At 41.2% G+C, this 16,405-nt stretch overlaps 1 protein-coding gene across 1 annotated transcript in view; it reads left to right on the top strand.

Moving 5' to 3' along the window:
• CCDC178 (coiled-coil domain containing 178) overlaps nt 1-16,405 on the top strand; it is a 384,864-nt gene that overhangs the window by 26,757 nt on the left and 341,702 nt on the right. Inside the window, exon 6 of the mRNA XM_040354128.1 lies at nt 12,598-12,810. Coding sequence (XP_040210062.1) covers nt 12,598-12,810 — 213 coding nt within the window. The remainder of the gene's footprint in view (nt 1-12,597; nt 12,811-16,405) is intronic.

Here is a 16,405-nt window from a genome sequence, read left to right as displayed (position 1 = left end):
TCCCTCTTCTGGGACTTCTGGGACTCCATTTGGATTGTGTTATATTTGAACTTTTTGGCACTATTCACATCAACTAAGCTGTTATTTGACTTTTTTACCTATTACGGTCCCACATCTTCCCTCTTCTGGGACTTCTGGGACCTCATCTGGATTGTGTTATATTTGAACTTTTCGTCACTATTCACATTAACTAAGCTGTTTGGTTTTACATGCTTCTCATGTTTGTGATGTTCATCATTTAATTTAATTATAGTGTATGACTAATATTTAATTTATGCTCACCATTACTGACTCACAGACCTCCCACCCTCACTGGCTCTAGCGATTACTCAGTGGTGGGTTTTTGCTACTCACTTCCTTGTGCATCTGCTCTTTACCCTTCCTCACACAGCGCAGTCACCATCATCTATTTCATTCACACATTTCTGGCCAGGACCGGTTCCAGGTAACTGCAGCAGTGCTCCCCCCCCCCCATAGTATTTAGCACCGATAGCGCGAGAGCCCTTCCAATTTACTGTTATGAGCATGTTGCTGTATGTTGGGCAGCCCATTCATTTCAATAGGATGCCGTATGTGCAAGAAACAGGGAAAAGCCCCTAACTCTTTTCCAAAAATGCACCGCACCGAAGCTTGAGGCACATTGCACGCACTTGCAGGTCACTTGCAGCTCGCTTGCGGCGCTTTTCCATTGACTTGAATGTGTAGCGTTTGACTTGCCACCCGCCGATTGCTAGAAGTAGGGTAAATTTTGCTGCGGGCACAAAGCAAAGCATGGTATGTAAAGACCCCGGTCCACTGCCTATTTGCAGCTTAAGGAGGGCAGTTGGTGTTAGGCTGTGCATGGTGTAATGTATATATGGACCTTATCAAGTTCCAGTTTCAGTCTCCAGTGCTGCTGGGGAAATTTCTCTTTTGAATACATGTAAGTAAAGACATTTTTTCCACCTGTGATGTATTTCCAGATTAATGATAAAATACTTTTCTTTTATGTAACTCAAAGATATGAAAATATTATCAAAATATATATTTTTTTATATATAGACAATATTCGAGGAGAAGTATCCTTACGCTTTGAAAAAAAAAAACTCTCTGGTGATCAGTGTATAATTAACAAACTTTGTAGCCGATTCCTACCTATTCTTGCTGTGCCGAAATAGCTGTTTGTTTCACGAGAATGAAGCGTAGGGTCTGGTTCATTATTAAAACCCCTTCACACTGATCTACGCAAATATGCATTCTCGGCTTGAATGGGTTATACAGGTGTAATGCATGCAGCTGCACGCATCACCCCGGTACCGTTTTTTTAGAGCTAGTGGTTGGCTTTTTAGTGATAACAACCGATGCAGATTTTATCCTAAGGAGTGGGAGGGGATGTCCCCCCCCCCTCCCGCCGCCTTCTGCGGCTCTCCTGGGATCTCCCGTCCCTTCGACAGGCCCGAGCGACCAGCCGATATGTCTGCCGGCTGGCCGAACACCCGAATGAAGCCGGAATTGGCTCTGATCGGGTCATCTATCTAGTGACCCGAGAAAAATGTCATGAAATCACTTCAGGTTTACTCGGCTGCCAATTACACTGATTTAAAAAAATCCCTACTATTCCGAAACACAGATTTTGGAGTTTTGAATACTTTTAAGTGCAAAGTAGGGATTTGGGATCTTATAGACCCCAGATCCCTCCATAAAGAGTACCTGTCACTGACTATTATGCCCTGTACACACGATCGGTTCGTCCGATGAAAACGGTCCGATGGACCGTTTTCATCGGACGAACCGATCGTGTGTGGGGCCCATCGTTTTTTTTCCCATCGGTGAAAAAAAAATAGAGCCTGCTTTAAAATTCTCTGATGGTTAAAAAAAGATAGAAAAAGACGATTGTCTGTGGGGAAATCCATCGGTCAAAAATCCACGCATGCTCAGAATCAAGTCGACTCATGCTCGGAAGCATTGAACTTAATTTTTCTCTGCACAACGTTGTGTTTTACGTCACCGCGTTGGACAAGATCGGATTTTTAACTGATGGTGTGTAGGCAAGACTGATAAAAGTCAGCTTCATCGGATATCTGATGAAAAAATCCATTGGTCCGTTTTCATCGGATGAACCGATCGTGTGTACGTGGCATAACTGTTAACTTTTATTGCTGTCACAAGGAATGTAATCAGATTTTTTTTAAAACTGTAAAAAATAATTTAAAAAATGTAAAACAAATATATAAATAAAAAATCTATATATATATATTTTTTTAAAGCGCCCCATCCTCCATGCTCGTGCGCAAAAGCGAACACATACAGAATTTGTGCCCGCAAATGTAAACGGTGTTCAAACCACACATGAGGTATTGCTGCGATCATTCGGGTGAGAGCAATGATTTTAGCACATGACCTCCTCTGTTACTTTAAACGAATTAACAGTAGAAATTTTGAAAGCGTCGCGTATGGTGATTTTTAGGTACCGTAGTTTGTCGCCATTCCACGAGTGTGCGCAATTTCAAAGCATGACATGTTAGGTGTCCATTTACTCAGTGTAACATCATCTTTCACATTATACAAAATATTGGGCTAACTTTACTGTTTCTTTTTTTTTTTTATCATTCAGTGTCTTTTTCCCCAAAAAAAATGCATTTGAAAGACTACTGCGCAAATACCATGTGACATAAAAAATTTGCAACGATCACCATTTTATTCTTTAGGGTCTCTGCTAAAAAAATATATTTTTAGGGGCATTTTGTGTACAGATGCCTCCAGGTGCCTCCAGGTTGTTATATTGTATTGAAATTTACAGAAAATTACAATGCTGCATTTTAAAAAGGATACTTGTGTGGCTTGTGTAGCAATTGTTTATTATGTATGCTATGTTATTTTTTATTTATTTTCTATATTTTTTTCCACAAAAGTGGCGTTACCATATAAGATCTTTTTAATTTATTATATGGAAAACATCAAGTCATCTTAGCAAATAAACTTTCCTAACCTATGCGGACACTCCTATAGATACTTCAAACAGTTTCATTTGATATTAAGCAGTCACTTCCTTTTAAATAGGCTAAGATCTTGTAAGTGAGTGTAAAATAACTTCCAATATACTATCTCTACTCAAAATAGATACAGTATGTCCTTTATGTTATCTAATATAATTTCCGAATGATAATGCCACTGTCATTATTGAAATCAGTTAAATGGCAGGTCTTCTTTTTCCTGGTAACCTATGTTCATTACACATATTTTTCATGGAGATATAATGAAGATTTTTCAAGTTCCATTTATGCTAAAAACATCAGCATGGCCACTAGAGGGAGTTAGAAGACTGATTTTAAGCAGATATCTTCGTGTTTATATTTTTTGTAGACCTGATCCAGGAAATCATGGCTTTACCTTGTAGTATGATAAAAAAAAATGTAATTTAACTGCTAATTATTAATGTTTAACATCAATGTAGTAGCTGTATATTAGATTTATTTGCTATAGTTAGTAGTAAAACATAAAAGAACTTTGAATGTTAATTATATGCTTGGCTAAAGATTTAGGTCCTAAGATACACTTATGAGCACACAAACAGGTAAGAAATAATGGAAAAATGGAAAGAAACTGCGCTAAAAATTACAAGAAGAAAGAGGAGGTGAAAAGAACCTGCAACGTAGTCACAGTCTGATCCCTCCAGGTGCTGCGATTACCGTGTAAACAATAAATACAAGAAATAAACATAAGAAAAATATAAATCGCGCTACCTCGACCACCCTTCTAGGTCAACACAAACGTATGCAAGTGGGTGATCTATAGTAATATGAGTGAAATGCTGGCTGCTATATCAAAAATGGCCGTGAGGGTGAGAAATAATCAAGTCTGTAGAAGCCTGCTCTGCCAGCAGCTCTCCTGCATTCATTCCACTGGGTTTGGATTAGGGTTGTCCCGATACCACTTTTTTAGGACTGAGTACGAGTACCGATACTTTTTTTTAAGTAGTCGCCGATACCGAATACCGATACTTTTTTTAAAATGTGTCTCCATATGCAGCCATGTCCCCCCACAGATGCAGCCATGTCCCCCCCCCCCATATCCAGCCATGTCTCCCCCCATATCCAGCCATGTCTCCCCCCATATCCAGCAATGTCTCCCACCATATCCAGCCATTGTCTCCCCCCATATGCAACTATTGTCTCCCCCCATTATCCAGCCACTGTCTCCCCCCATTATCCAGCCACTGTCTCCCCCCATATGCAGCCATTGTCTCCCCCCATGCAGCAATGTCTCCCACCAGTAGCGATGGAGGAGTGGTATACACATTGCTCCTTCACCGCTCCAAGTATGCGGCAACAGGCATTTTCAGAGGGAGAGTACAGTAGAAGCTATGTGTAGACTTACAATATTTTTGGATGTAAATACCCTGTATCTAATGCTGAGGAGCTGGGTAGTTGTGGGTTACAGAGCATCACTGTGAACTTTCATTAAAATCGCTGACATTGCTGATTTCCTTGGAATAATAAGTTTGCTTCTAATATGCATGCTGGGTCTTATCCATGGAAATGGCAAATGTTGCTTTCCTGCTAACCTCTTCCTCATGTGAATGGCACCCTTGTCCTTCTTCCATGATGATTGTTATATGCTTTCAGCTGGCATACCACGTTCAGTATTAAAAGACTGGAGGAAAGTGAAGAAACTCAAGCAGACTGGGGAATCCTGCCTCCCCCCATATCCCCCTTACCTGCATCCGCGCTGCCGCAGACTGTTTAACACAGGAGTGTAATGATTGGCGCCGCGCTGCGTATAGACACTCCCCCTTGCTCGGGATTGAACAGTTCACCCGAGCAAGGGGGAGTGTCTATACGCGGCGCGGCACCAATCATTACAGCTGTAATGTTCCCCGCGCGTATTAAACAGTCGGCGGCAGCGCAGATGCGGCGGGATGCGACGTAACGGCAGCGGGATGCGGTGTAACGACGGCTTAGGGGGTATTTGCGGGAGTATGAGTACTCCCACAAATACTCGGAATCGGTACCGATACTAGTATCGGTATCGGGACAACCCTAGTTTGGATAGTTACCAATCCAACTGCTCAATCTCAAAGACCCCATACACACTATTAGGTTTTCTGCAGATTTTTGTCTTCAGATTTACCAAAACAATATAGTGCATGGGGCCTGTCTGATTGCATACAAATTGAAACTCTTATGCCCTGTACACACACGATCAGTTCGTCTGATGAAAATGAACCGATGGATTTTTTCATCAGATATCCGATGAAGCTGACTTTCATCAGTCTTGCCTACACACCATCGGTTAAAAATCCGATCATGTCCAACGCGGTGACGTAAAACACAACGATGTGCTGAGAAAAATGAAGTTCAATGCTTCCAAGCATGCGTCGACTTGATTCTGAGCATGCATGGATTTTTGACCGATGGATTTCCCCACAGACGATCGTTTTTTTCTATCGTTTTTTTAACCATACGAAAATTTTAAAACAGGTTCTATTTTTTTTCACCGATGGGAAAAAAACTGATGGGGCCCACACACGATCGGTTTGTCCGATAAAAAGGGTCCATCGGTCCGTTTTCATCAGACGAACCGATCGTGTGTACAGGGCATCAGTCCCCTTTCACCCTTATATGACTTGTCCCACGATTTTGGACTTCAAAATCGTATGACAAGTCATTCTCCATGATTTTCAATGACTACCATTCATACTGGCACGACTTTAAGTCGTGCCTACTTCAAAGTAGTCCCTGCACTACTTTAGTCCAATTTTGATGCCACTTACACAGGCATTCATTGAAATTGCGGCCGCGAACTGCGGCAAAATCACGCGACTTTGAAGTCGCACAAGTGTGAAAGGGGGCTTAAGGTTTGACCTCATATTATATGGTTTTGGTAAATCTGAAGACAAAAATCTGCAGAAAATCTAATAGTGTGTATTGGGCTTTTGCTAGCAGATCTCCAGTTTTCTCTTTTTTCACTATTTGCGATTTTTTTTTAGATAACAAGACATACCCCATCACCATCAAAAATGCTATGAAACTAATAAAAGCATGTGAGTTGGCATTGGAGTGAATGCTGGGTGCCAAGCTGAGGCTCAGTTCACACATGTCTGGCCGCGGTTACAGTGTAATTCTTTAAAAGGAGTCCGGTGCGGTTTTGTTCACTGGTTCATGTGCGATTCAGGTGCAGATTATTAGAAATCAAACCTGAACCGGACTGAAAAAAATGCACTGTGGCCAGCCCGCAGATGTGTGAACTCCATAGAGAAGACTGCTGGTTCACATGTCATGCGAATTGGAATGCGGTTCAAAACACATAATTTTCACATATATGTGAACCCAGCCTTAGAGCCGGTTCACACAGGGGCGGCACGACTTCGGGGGCGACTCGGCCAGGCGACCTGAAGACGACTTCTAAGGCGATTTGCAAAATGACTTCTGTATAGAAGTCAATGCAAATCGCCCCGAGTCGCCCCCAAAGTCGTACAGGAACCTTTTTCTAAGTCGGAGCGACTTGCGTCGCTCCTATTAGAACGGTTCCATTGACTACAATGGGACGCGACTTGTCAGGTGGCTGAGTCGCCTGACGAGTCGCCCCAGTGTGAACCGGCTCTTAGGGTCCTGTTTTTTGTTCCCTGAAATACATGAAGGTGTGTCTCTTCATTGAAAACAGTAGGGAAAAAAACTGTTGAAATGGAATATGTGAAAGTATAATGCAAACTGGTGGAGAGGTGGTGTAGTGGCATTAAGAATATTGCAGTCACTATTAGAATTGTGCCTCCCATGTACCAATTGTATATGGATAGAGGACGCTTGACCAACTGTGAAAAAATCTAGGGCTGCATGATTGGACTGATTCCTCTATCTTCTCCCATCCCCCATGTGCCTTAGAAACTCAAGTCCTGTAATGGCACGTACTAAACAAGGTTGTTTTTTGACCTTTACGTATATGCTGTATTCTCTGTGAGGTCTAAACTTTGTACATTTTATTATATTGTACTGTTGTACTGTACATGAGCTGTGGTAAGAATATTGACTTTTGCTTATATATTGTATTTTGGAAACTTTTAATAAAGTTTTTTACTATTAAAAAACAAAGAATATAGTGAAGGTAGAGGTGGTGAATTGACACTGCACTAGACAGAAGTCCCCAGATGTAACAATAAAAACCAGCTCAAGAAAGGTGTCCCAAGTGGGGTGCAGAGTGTACCTTGATAATAACATAGTTTATCTCTTTTATGCCTAATGCCGCGTACACACGGTCGTTTTATGTGATGAAAAAAAATGACGTTTTTAAAAACGTCACTTTAATTGACCGTGTGTGGGGAAAAACGTCGTTTTATGTCTTCTAAAAAACGACCAAAAAAAATTGAAGCATGCTTCAATTTTATGTTTTGTTTTTCAAAACGTCAACTTTTACTTCACAGAAATTGACCGTGTGTAGCAAAAACGTCGTTTAAAACAAAGTTTTTTCATCCGCGCATGCCCAGAAGCTACTTATGAAGCGAGCTTCAATGGAAAAACGTGGTGGAACGTAACCTCGCTTTGCTAGAACATTGTGAAAAAACGATGGTGTGTAGGCAACTTCGTCTTTGAAAATTGAAGTTTCAAAAACGTCGTTTTTTACTTCACAGAAAATGTCGTGTTTTTTTCATCACATAAAGTGATGGTGTGTATGCGGCATAAGCCTATTGCTGACATTTGTTGCTTACAAGTTAAAATCCGTATTTTTTGCTAGAAAATTACTTACCCCCAAACATTATATATATATTTTATGTCACATGGTATTTGTGCAGCGGCCTTTCAAGTGAATTTTTTTTGAAAATTGAATAAAAAACAAACAAAAAACGAAACAGTAAAGTTAGCCCAATTTTTTTATGTAATGTGAAAGATGATGTTACTCCTTGAGATACCTAACATGTCATGCGTTAAAATTGCGCACACTCGTGGAATGGCGACAAACTAAGGTACCTAAAAATCTCCATAGGCGATGCTTTAAAAAAAATAACAGTTACCAGGTTAGAGTTACAAAGGATGTCTTTTGCTAGAATTATTGCTCTCGCTCTAACGATCGTGGCAATACCTCACATGTGTGATTTGAACACTGTTACATATGCAGGCACGACCTAAGCATGCAGTTTCTTTGCTGCGCGAGCTGGGGCGGGACGGGGCGCTTTAAAAAAGGTCTTCTTTTTTTTTACATTGTCACATAAAAAAATTAATTCTGATTACTTTTGTTGCTGTCACAAGGGATGTAAACATCCCCTGTGACAATAATAGGTGGTGACATGTACTCTTTATGAAGGCTTCATGGGTCACTAAAAACAGTGATTCTGAATACTTTTTTAAGTAAATTTTTAAATCTGCGCTATTGGCAGCCGCGTAAACCGGAAGTGACGGTGCAACGTCACTTCCGTGTTTTTACATAGGAGACTAGAACCAAGCCATTTCCCGGTTTGTTTCTGTTTCACCCTAGCCAACGGAAGTGCCGGATCGTAGATTGGGTCTCCTGGTGGGACAGGGGGCCCGGGAAGAGAGGCGGAAGGCGACGGAAGGGGGGACGTCCCCTCCTGCTCCTTTAGGATTAGAGCCGAGCATCATCCATCTTTTTCTGAACATTTCTCCTGAAATTTGGCCCGTGTTTACCCGGCTTTAGAGTCACCTAATTGTATAACCCTAGATTGTATGCAGTGGTGTATTTAGGTTTTGTGCTGCCCTAGGCCTGACTCAACTTGTGCTCCCCCTAATTTAAATATGACTCACCCCTTTCCGTCAAGACCAAACCCCTTGCTGTTTAAGACCCGCCCTAAAATTTTAAAATCCGGCCTGGGGGGGGATGGGCTGGGCAATGAATTCATTTCCATAGATTTCCTTCCTATTTGGCTATGGGGCAGGAAAATCTGCAATGGGACTGGGATGGTACAAAACCCTCACTTACTCTATCAAAAATGAAAAAAAAAAAAGTGTTGCCTATAGTTCTACTTTAAGCAGAAATTTCTGATAATTTGATGTAGAGGACTAAGAAGATATATCCATGCCAATGGTGCAGCAGAAAACATTTAGCACAGTGAGGAAGGTTTTTGGTCCAGGATGATAGGACAGTCAAAATTAGAAGCAGCGCCTCCCACCCCCCCAGTTGCAGAATGGCGGCCACCCGCATACCGGAAGCAGTGCAGCCGCTTTATGGGGGCGATAGAATAATTTGCTTCTCAGCCCAGTCCACCCCATAAGACTGGCACTAACAGTGTAGCGCAAGCCGGCGGGGACACTTTCTGTGTTCCCAGTACAGAGGAACACACATCGGTCTCCTCCCCTTTGTGAGTCCCCTCCCCCTACAGTTAGAACACACTATAGGGAACATTTTAACCCCTTCAGCGCCCCTAGTGGTTAACCCCTTCCCTGCCAGTCACATTTACACAGTAATCAGTGCATATTTATAGCACTAATCACTGTATAAATGTGAATGGTCCCAATGGTGAATGGTCGCTGCAATGTCACGGTCACAATAAAAAATCGCAGATCGCCGCCATTACTAGTAAAAAAATGTATAAAATAAAAATGCCATAAATCTATCACCTATTTTGTAGACGCTATAACTTTTGCGCAAACCAATCAATATACGATTATTGCGATTTTTTTTTTACCAAAAATATGTAGAAGAATACATATCAGGCTAAACTGAGGAAATTTTTATTTTTTTTTTTAAATTGTGATATTTATTAAATAAAAAAGTAAAAAATTGTGTTTTTTTTTTAAATTGTCGCTCTTCTTTTGTTTATAGCGCAAAAAATAAAAACCGCAGAGATGATCAAATACCACCAAACAAAAGCTCTATTTGTGGGGGGAAAAAAACATAAAGATTTAGTTTGGGTACAGTGAAAATGCCCTGTATGGAAGGAGTTAAACAGGAAGGGGTGTGACCTTGTCAGGAAGGGGTGGTTCATATTTAAATTAGGGGTTGCATGAGTTTAGTCAGGCCTAGGGCAGCACAAAACCTAAATACACCACTGCCTACATCCTTATGAGCAAAAAGTAGACAATATCTGTCTTTCATACGTCCTTACTGACTGTCAACTTTAATATTCTAGTACATACACTTCTTCCACTAATGCAGATCTTAGCAATTCTGTAAGAATTATGGAATCCTACATACTGTTTGCTTGTAACCAGGGCATTAATAGTTTAGCACAGCCCTCAAAAAATCCACTCACCTGCTCGCATTTTGCAAGTGGATTTAGAGGTCTGGCGAGGAAGGGCTGCCTGGGAGACGGGGGGCGAGCACCGCCAACAGCCTGTGTGTAATGAGAGTCCTTCTCCCAGTGACCGCGGAGGGGGAAGAGAGAGAGAGCCGCCCGGGTGTTTAGAGCGCAGCGCGGGGAACACAGGATAACAGTTTTCATTTTAATTGCCGTGTTCCCCGCCGCTCGCTGTCATATTCAGCCCCGCCTCCTGGTCCCGGAACTTTGATAGACAGATCACCCGTCCAATCCTGGTGATGGGTGATCTGTCAATCAAAGTTCCCCGGCCAGGCTGCAGGGCTGAATATGACGTTGAGCGGCGGGAACACAGTAAGTAAAATGAAAACTGTTATACTGTGTTCCCCGCGCTGCACTCTGATCACCTGGGCGGCTCTCATGTTCCTCTCCTCCCCTGCACACAGGAACCAGGTAGGCTGCATAGTGGACACAGGCTGCATTTGGTAAACACAGGCTGCATGGTGGACACGGGCTGCATTTGGTGAACACAGGCTGCATGGTGGACACGGGCTGCATTTGGTGGACAGGGGCTGCATTTGGTGGACACGGGCTGCATTTGTTGGATACGGGCTGCATGGTGAACACGGGCTGCATTTGGTGGACACGGGCTGCATTTGGTGGACACGGGTTGCATTTGGTGGTCACGAACTGCATTTGGTGGACACGGGATGCATGGTGAACACGGGCTGCATTTGGTGGACACGGGATGCATGTGAACACGGGCTGCATTTGGTGGACACGGGCTGCATTTGGTGAACACGGGCTGCATGGTGAACACGGGCTGCATTTGGTGGACACGGGCTGCATTTGGTGGACACAAGGCTGCATTGGTGGGCATAGGCAGCCTGCATTGGTGGGCACGGATACAGTTGTTGTTAATATTTATTTTTATAACTTAATTCTGCATAAAACATTTAAGTGTCATTTCATGAGATTTATGAGGGCGTGTTTAGGGGCAAAATTAGGGGCGGGGCGGGCTGGGTGGGGCAACTGGTGGAGAGTAATCCTTGAGGCCTGGCTAGTAGCTCAGGACTTAAAATGTTGAGCCCTGGTTTAGCAGCATATTACCTATGAAAAGTTCAGCAGTTATTTTTATTATCTTAAACATCATTGTATATGAAATCAAACCCTTCCTACATCTAACCACTTAACAGCTGGCCAAATATGAAGCTCAATAAAAATTTGTTGTAAATGTAGAAAATGTTTTTTTAGTTTTGGATAGAGTGGGAAGTGATTAGAACTGCTGCCAGGTCATACTGACATTGGAGGCTCCATTGGAGAGATTCCTTCATTTCCTGTCTAGTAAGAAAGGTTGTCCTCAGGACAGGACAGAATGTGAGGGGAAATCAACAACAAAACTGACAGCAGTAAAATAGATTTTTTTACGTTAGCTTAATGTAATGCTATAACCTCTGTCAGCTTTTTTTTATTGGTGTCTGCTTCTCTGTTTTGGACTTTACTTAACTTCCTGTCTGGTAAAACATTATTCCCATGAACAGAAAGTTAAAGGAAATTTCTCTAATAGAGCCCTGGATAGCAGTAAGACCTGACAGGGGTTTCTAACTGTTATCCATGCTATCCAAAACTGAAACAGTTTAAAAACTTTTTGATGGAGTATACCATTGGCTGAGTCACAAGTTGCAAGCCAATTCCAGAGTTGTAAAGCAACTGTCCAGCAACAGTGTTGGTGAGGTGGCCGTTTTGCCTACACTGGCAGCTTCCAGAGATGTATTCCATGGAATTTATAAAGACTGATCCAAGTAGATTTTGCAAAAGTGTCTTTTATGCATTCTACAAATGGTAAGGAATGCACAACTTTTAGAATACACACAACACTTTTACAAAATCTGCCTGAGACAGTTTTTCTCTCTGCAAGCCTACAGAGTTGGTCTTAATTAGCTCCACGATTACATTTTAGTGCATTCAATGCAACACAATGTAAAAGTGGCTCATTCAATGCAACACAATGTAAAAATGGGGCATTTTAGAACTGCCTCAATTTGGTGCATTAGTCGCTTTCAGAACCAAACGTGTTGCAAATGCTTCATAAATTTGGCGCAATACATTAACAAGAAGGATTAACACCGTAAAAAATGATGCAGCAGTTTTATTGAATTCCCCCTATTGTCTGTGTAATGAATGTGTAAACAGGACAATAGTTATGCAGTTTTAAGCAAAACAGGAACTGTGTACCCTTTGTGAGGGTATCAGTAACCAAATTAGACTTGAGATGTTCTCCAAAGTACAGTGCCTTACTACATTATGTGTAGCATTTTGTTTTCATCAACACTACAGGCACTCTTTTGTAGAGTATGGACATTTGTGTTCTAAATAAAGCACCTAACATCCTTATTATTTGTCCTGTTTTTCAGATTCCCCAGAGTCTGGAGCAGATAGATCTTTAAAGCTTGACACAGAAGCTGTAATCTCAGAGGTAATAAAGCTGATCTGGCGGTTGGAAGCTGACCGGCAAGAAGCAGAAGAGGCTTTGAAACTGGAAAGGAAACGAAAGCAAGGTCTACTCAGACAAATTGATGTGCTCTCCCTGTGGAAGCTTCAGAATCTACCTGAGGCTGTGCAGAAAGGTACAATGTCCTATTTCTTCCTGATGGCAATTGTAATTATATATCAGACAGGAGGCTCATATCTTATGCATTAACTTTCTTTATTAATGCCCATAGCAGACATATTTTATCTTCTTTAATCAATTTTAATGTAAAAAACTTTTACCAACTAAACTACCACTCCCAGCAGTCCCGAGAACCTATAGCCACACCCAGTCTATATAGAAATAAAAAAAGGAAGGCTGATGTACTGATATAAATTTATTTTTAAATGAAGCTAGTGTAAGTATTTGACTTTCAGTTGATTTAAACCTCCGAAATTCCCTGGACAGCAGAGCTCTAGGGTAACACTTGAGGCCTGCCAGGCTCTGCTGCAGGTAACAAAATCTAACATACTGGTAGGAAGAGTGAACATAAAGCTGACTTCATCAATCTGTTGCTGCTTGTTCATTTCTCCATTAGCATTGGGCATGGAGGTGACTAGCTGTATTGCTTAAAGCGGTGTTCCACCCAAAAATTGAACTTCCGCTTTTTGGAACCCTCCGGTGTCACATTTGGCACCTTTCAGGGGGGAGGGGGGTGCAGATACCTGTCCAAGACAGGTATTTGCACCCACTTCCAGGTATGGACTCCCGTGGGGGTCACGCCACTTCCCGCCCCCCCCGCTGTCTTCTGGGAAATACACTGTTCCCAGCAGAGAGCGGAGACCAGTTACGATGCGCTGCGCAAGGGAACCGGGCAGTGAGGGCGCAACACTTTACTTCCTGATTCCCTCACCGAGGATGGCGTGGCAGCATCAGAGGGACGGGCAATTGCTCAGCCTCGGCTGCCAACTTCGTGGGCGCGCTGGACAGGTAAGTGCCCATTTTTTAAAAGTCAGCAGCTGCACTATTAGTAGCTGCTGGCTTTTAAAAAGAAAAAATTTGGGTGCACCTCTGCTTTAACTTCAGTAGAAAAACCTTATTCTCCAGGGTGACTGTGCTAAAGTTTAGGACTGGCTGGACAGAAATACAAAACCTTCAGCATATCAAACAGCTACCTTTATAAAGTATGTACTATAGTCACTTCCACGAGTAAGCATCACACGATGCGAAACATGTCAGCCATCCTTTTCCTTTTGTTCACTTCTTTTTGACTGTAACATTGTTGGTTGTTTTTTGGATTTCACTTGCTGAATAAAGATATCGTTTTAAGGAGTGCGGCAGTCCAGGACCTCTTTTCATCCAACACTTCCACAACCACTCAAGTTAGCCAAAATATAACGCACATGCAGTATATGTATTTTTAAAATTTGTCAAACTATAAATTACGTATAAATAAATGTGAAATGATGGAACAGAATTGTAACGCCATAGGTAGTATTGTAATACAAACACTACATAAGATCTGCTAAAACAATTATAACTCGGTTACAAGAGGTTCAATAAATAACATGCTCAATAGGACATGTATACAAAATTTTAGATTTTTCTTTACATACACATTACCCCCTTTCTTTCTTATTTATTTACATCGTTATTTGTACCTTTAGTAATGTAGAGGATATGTTACAATCCTGATAATGCTTATTTCTTATATTTTCTTTCCTCATGTTTGCCCTTCCTAACTGAAAATATAGCAATTTATTAAAGTATAAGTGGATCCTTACCATGTAAGACAACCCATTTGGTTTAAAATCTTGCCAATGATTGGTTGTGGGGGGGGGGGGTGGGGGCTGTCTGCCAAGTCTGAAGATTGGAGGAGAGGCAGAGTGTTCTCCCACCACAGCAGGGAACTGACCATACTAGGATGGATGTGTTCTCTTGCGTAATGTGGTCAATTTGAATCAGGAGCGCAGGGGATTGACAGGATCACCAGGTATACACAAGTACATGTACATGATACAACAGCCTCATATGAGGAGAATTAAATGTTGTGACAACATATTGTTTATATTGTTTTAGGCATTAGGGGGTCGATTTACTAAAATTAGAGAGTGCAAAGTCTGGTGGAGCTGTGCATGGTAGCCAATCAGCTTCTAGGTTGTTCAATTAAGCTTTGGCATAAAAAAACTGGAAGCTGATTGTTTTTTTTCTGCAGAGGCGCACCAGATTTTGCACTCTTCAGTTTTAGTAAATCAACCCCTACTGTAGACATCCAATGTTTAGCTGTGTTTTTGAAAAAGCTGAAGGCAAACAAATATACTGGAGAAAAATATTTTTGGCTGGTTATATATACTGTATATTTTGGCGATCGTATATTATCGCTGACATAACCTTGTTGCAAGGGGCTACAGTGCATATCCACTGTCAGGATAGGCATACCATGCTTAGACTGACAGTCTGGTAATTCTGGCATTATTCTAGAAGAATTGGCGTGTCTGAGAATACCTATAGCTAGTTTAAAATCTTGGGGACTATTCATCCACAATCTATTGTGTCTTATAAAGAGGAACCTCACCACTCCCCCATCCATGTATTAGTTTGTTTTTACTTTTCTTTAAAAAAAAATTCCTGCGTTAACATATTTAACCACCCAGCAAATCTCCAGCATTGTCCTGCCATGATCCCCCGCTCAGCTGCCACACTGACATCATCAGGAGCCGCCTGTCTCGGGTTCAAACAGCCACCCCCCTGATGACAGGCACCAGGTCTGCCCTCCTCCTTCTGTGTCCATCATCTTATAGCGCTGTATATGTAGCATGCCTATCCCAGGAAACTTTTTTTGAGTAAAGGTTTGCTTAGCGTAGACTGGCATAAAAGGAAAACATATGCAAAATAGTTGTGCCTTTTTAAACTTTTGTTAAAAACTTTTTATTAGACATATGCAATTTGTTTCATTCCAAATAATCTTTTTAAGGAATTTTGACAAATTATTTATTTCAGAAATATCCGAATTAACGTAAACTCGTTTAATACATTTTTCAGAATATTTGAAAATTTGAATATTTGAAACTTTGAAAATCAGAAAATTGGAAAACCCGAAAAGAATAACTAACTAATAATTACTTACTTATTATCAGAAATATCCGAAATAACAAATGCTGTATCTAAATGAATAAAACGTAACAAATTAATAATAGTAAATAACAATAATAATAAAACGTTTTTATTATTAATTTGTTCCGTTCCATTCCTTTAGATACGTTATTCGTTATTTCGGATAATTCGTAACTTCAGATAAATTCGTATTCGTTACATTCACTAACGGCAAATTTGAAAGGAAATTCCATTACCTATAATTTAATAGTTAGTTATTATTAGTTAGTAATTTATTTTTTCAAATTTTCTGATTTTCAAATTTTTTAATTTATGAGTGAGTGAGTGAGTGAGAAACTTATATAGCGCAACACATGCGAACTGAATCGCCTCAGGGCGCTTAGTATCCAATTCACCTACTGTAGATTTGCCTTCAGAAAAGATGGGTTTTAGGTTTTTTTCTGAAGGCCAGGTGATTCACCTCCATTCGGATGCTGGTTGGTTAAGCGTTCCATAGTCTAGGTCCTTGGACTGCAAATCTTTGTTCTCCTTTGGACTTGTATCTGGCTTTGGGTATCTGAAGTCGATTTTGGTCGGTGGATCGAAGAACGCGATTGGTGTTGTGACATTTAAATTTTTTGCATATATATTGGGAGGCA

Source organism: Rana temporaria, chromosome 5, assembly GCF_905171775.1.
Source record: "Rana temporaria chromosome 5, aRanTem1.1, whole genome shotgun sequence".
Taxonomy (NCBI): domain Eukaryota; kingdom Metazoa; phylum Chordata; class Amphibia; order Anura; family Ranidae; genus Rana; species Rana temporaria.
This window is presented reverse-complemented; position numbering and strand designations above follow the sequence as displayed.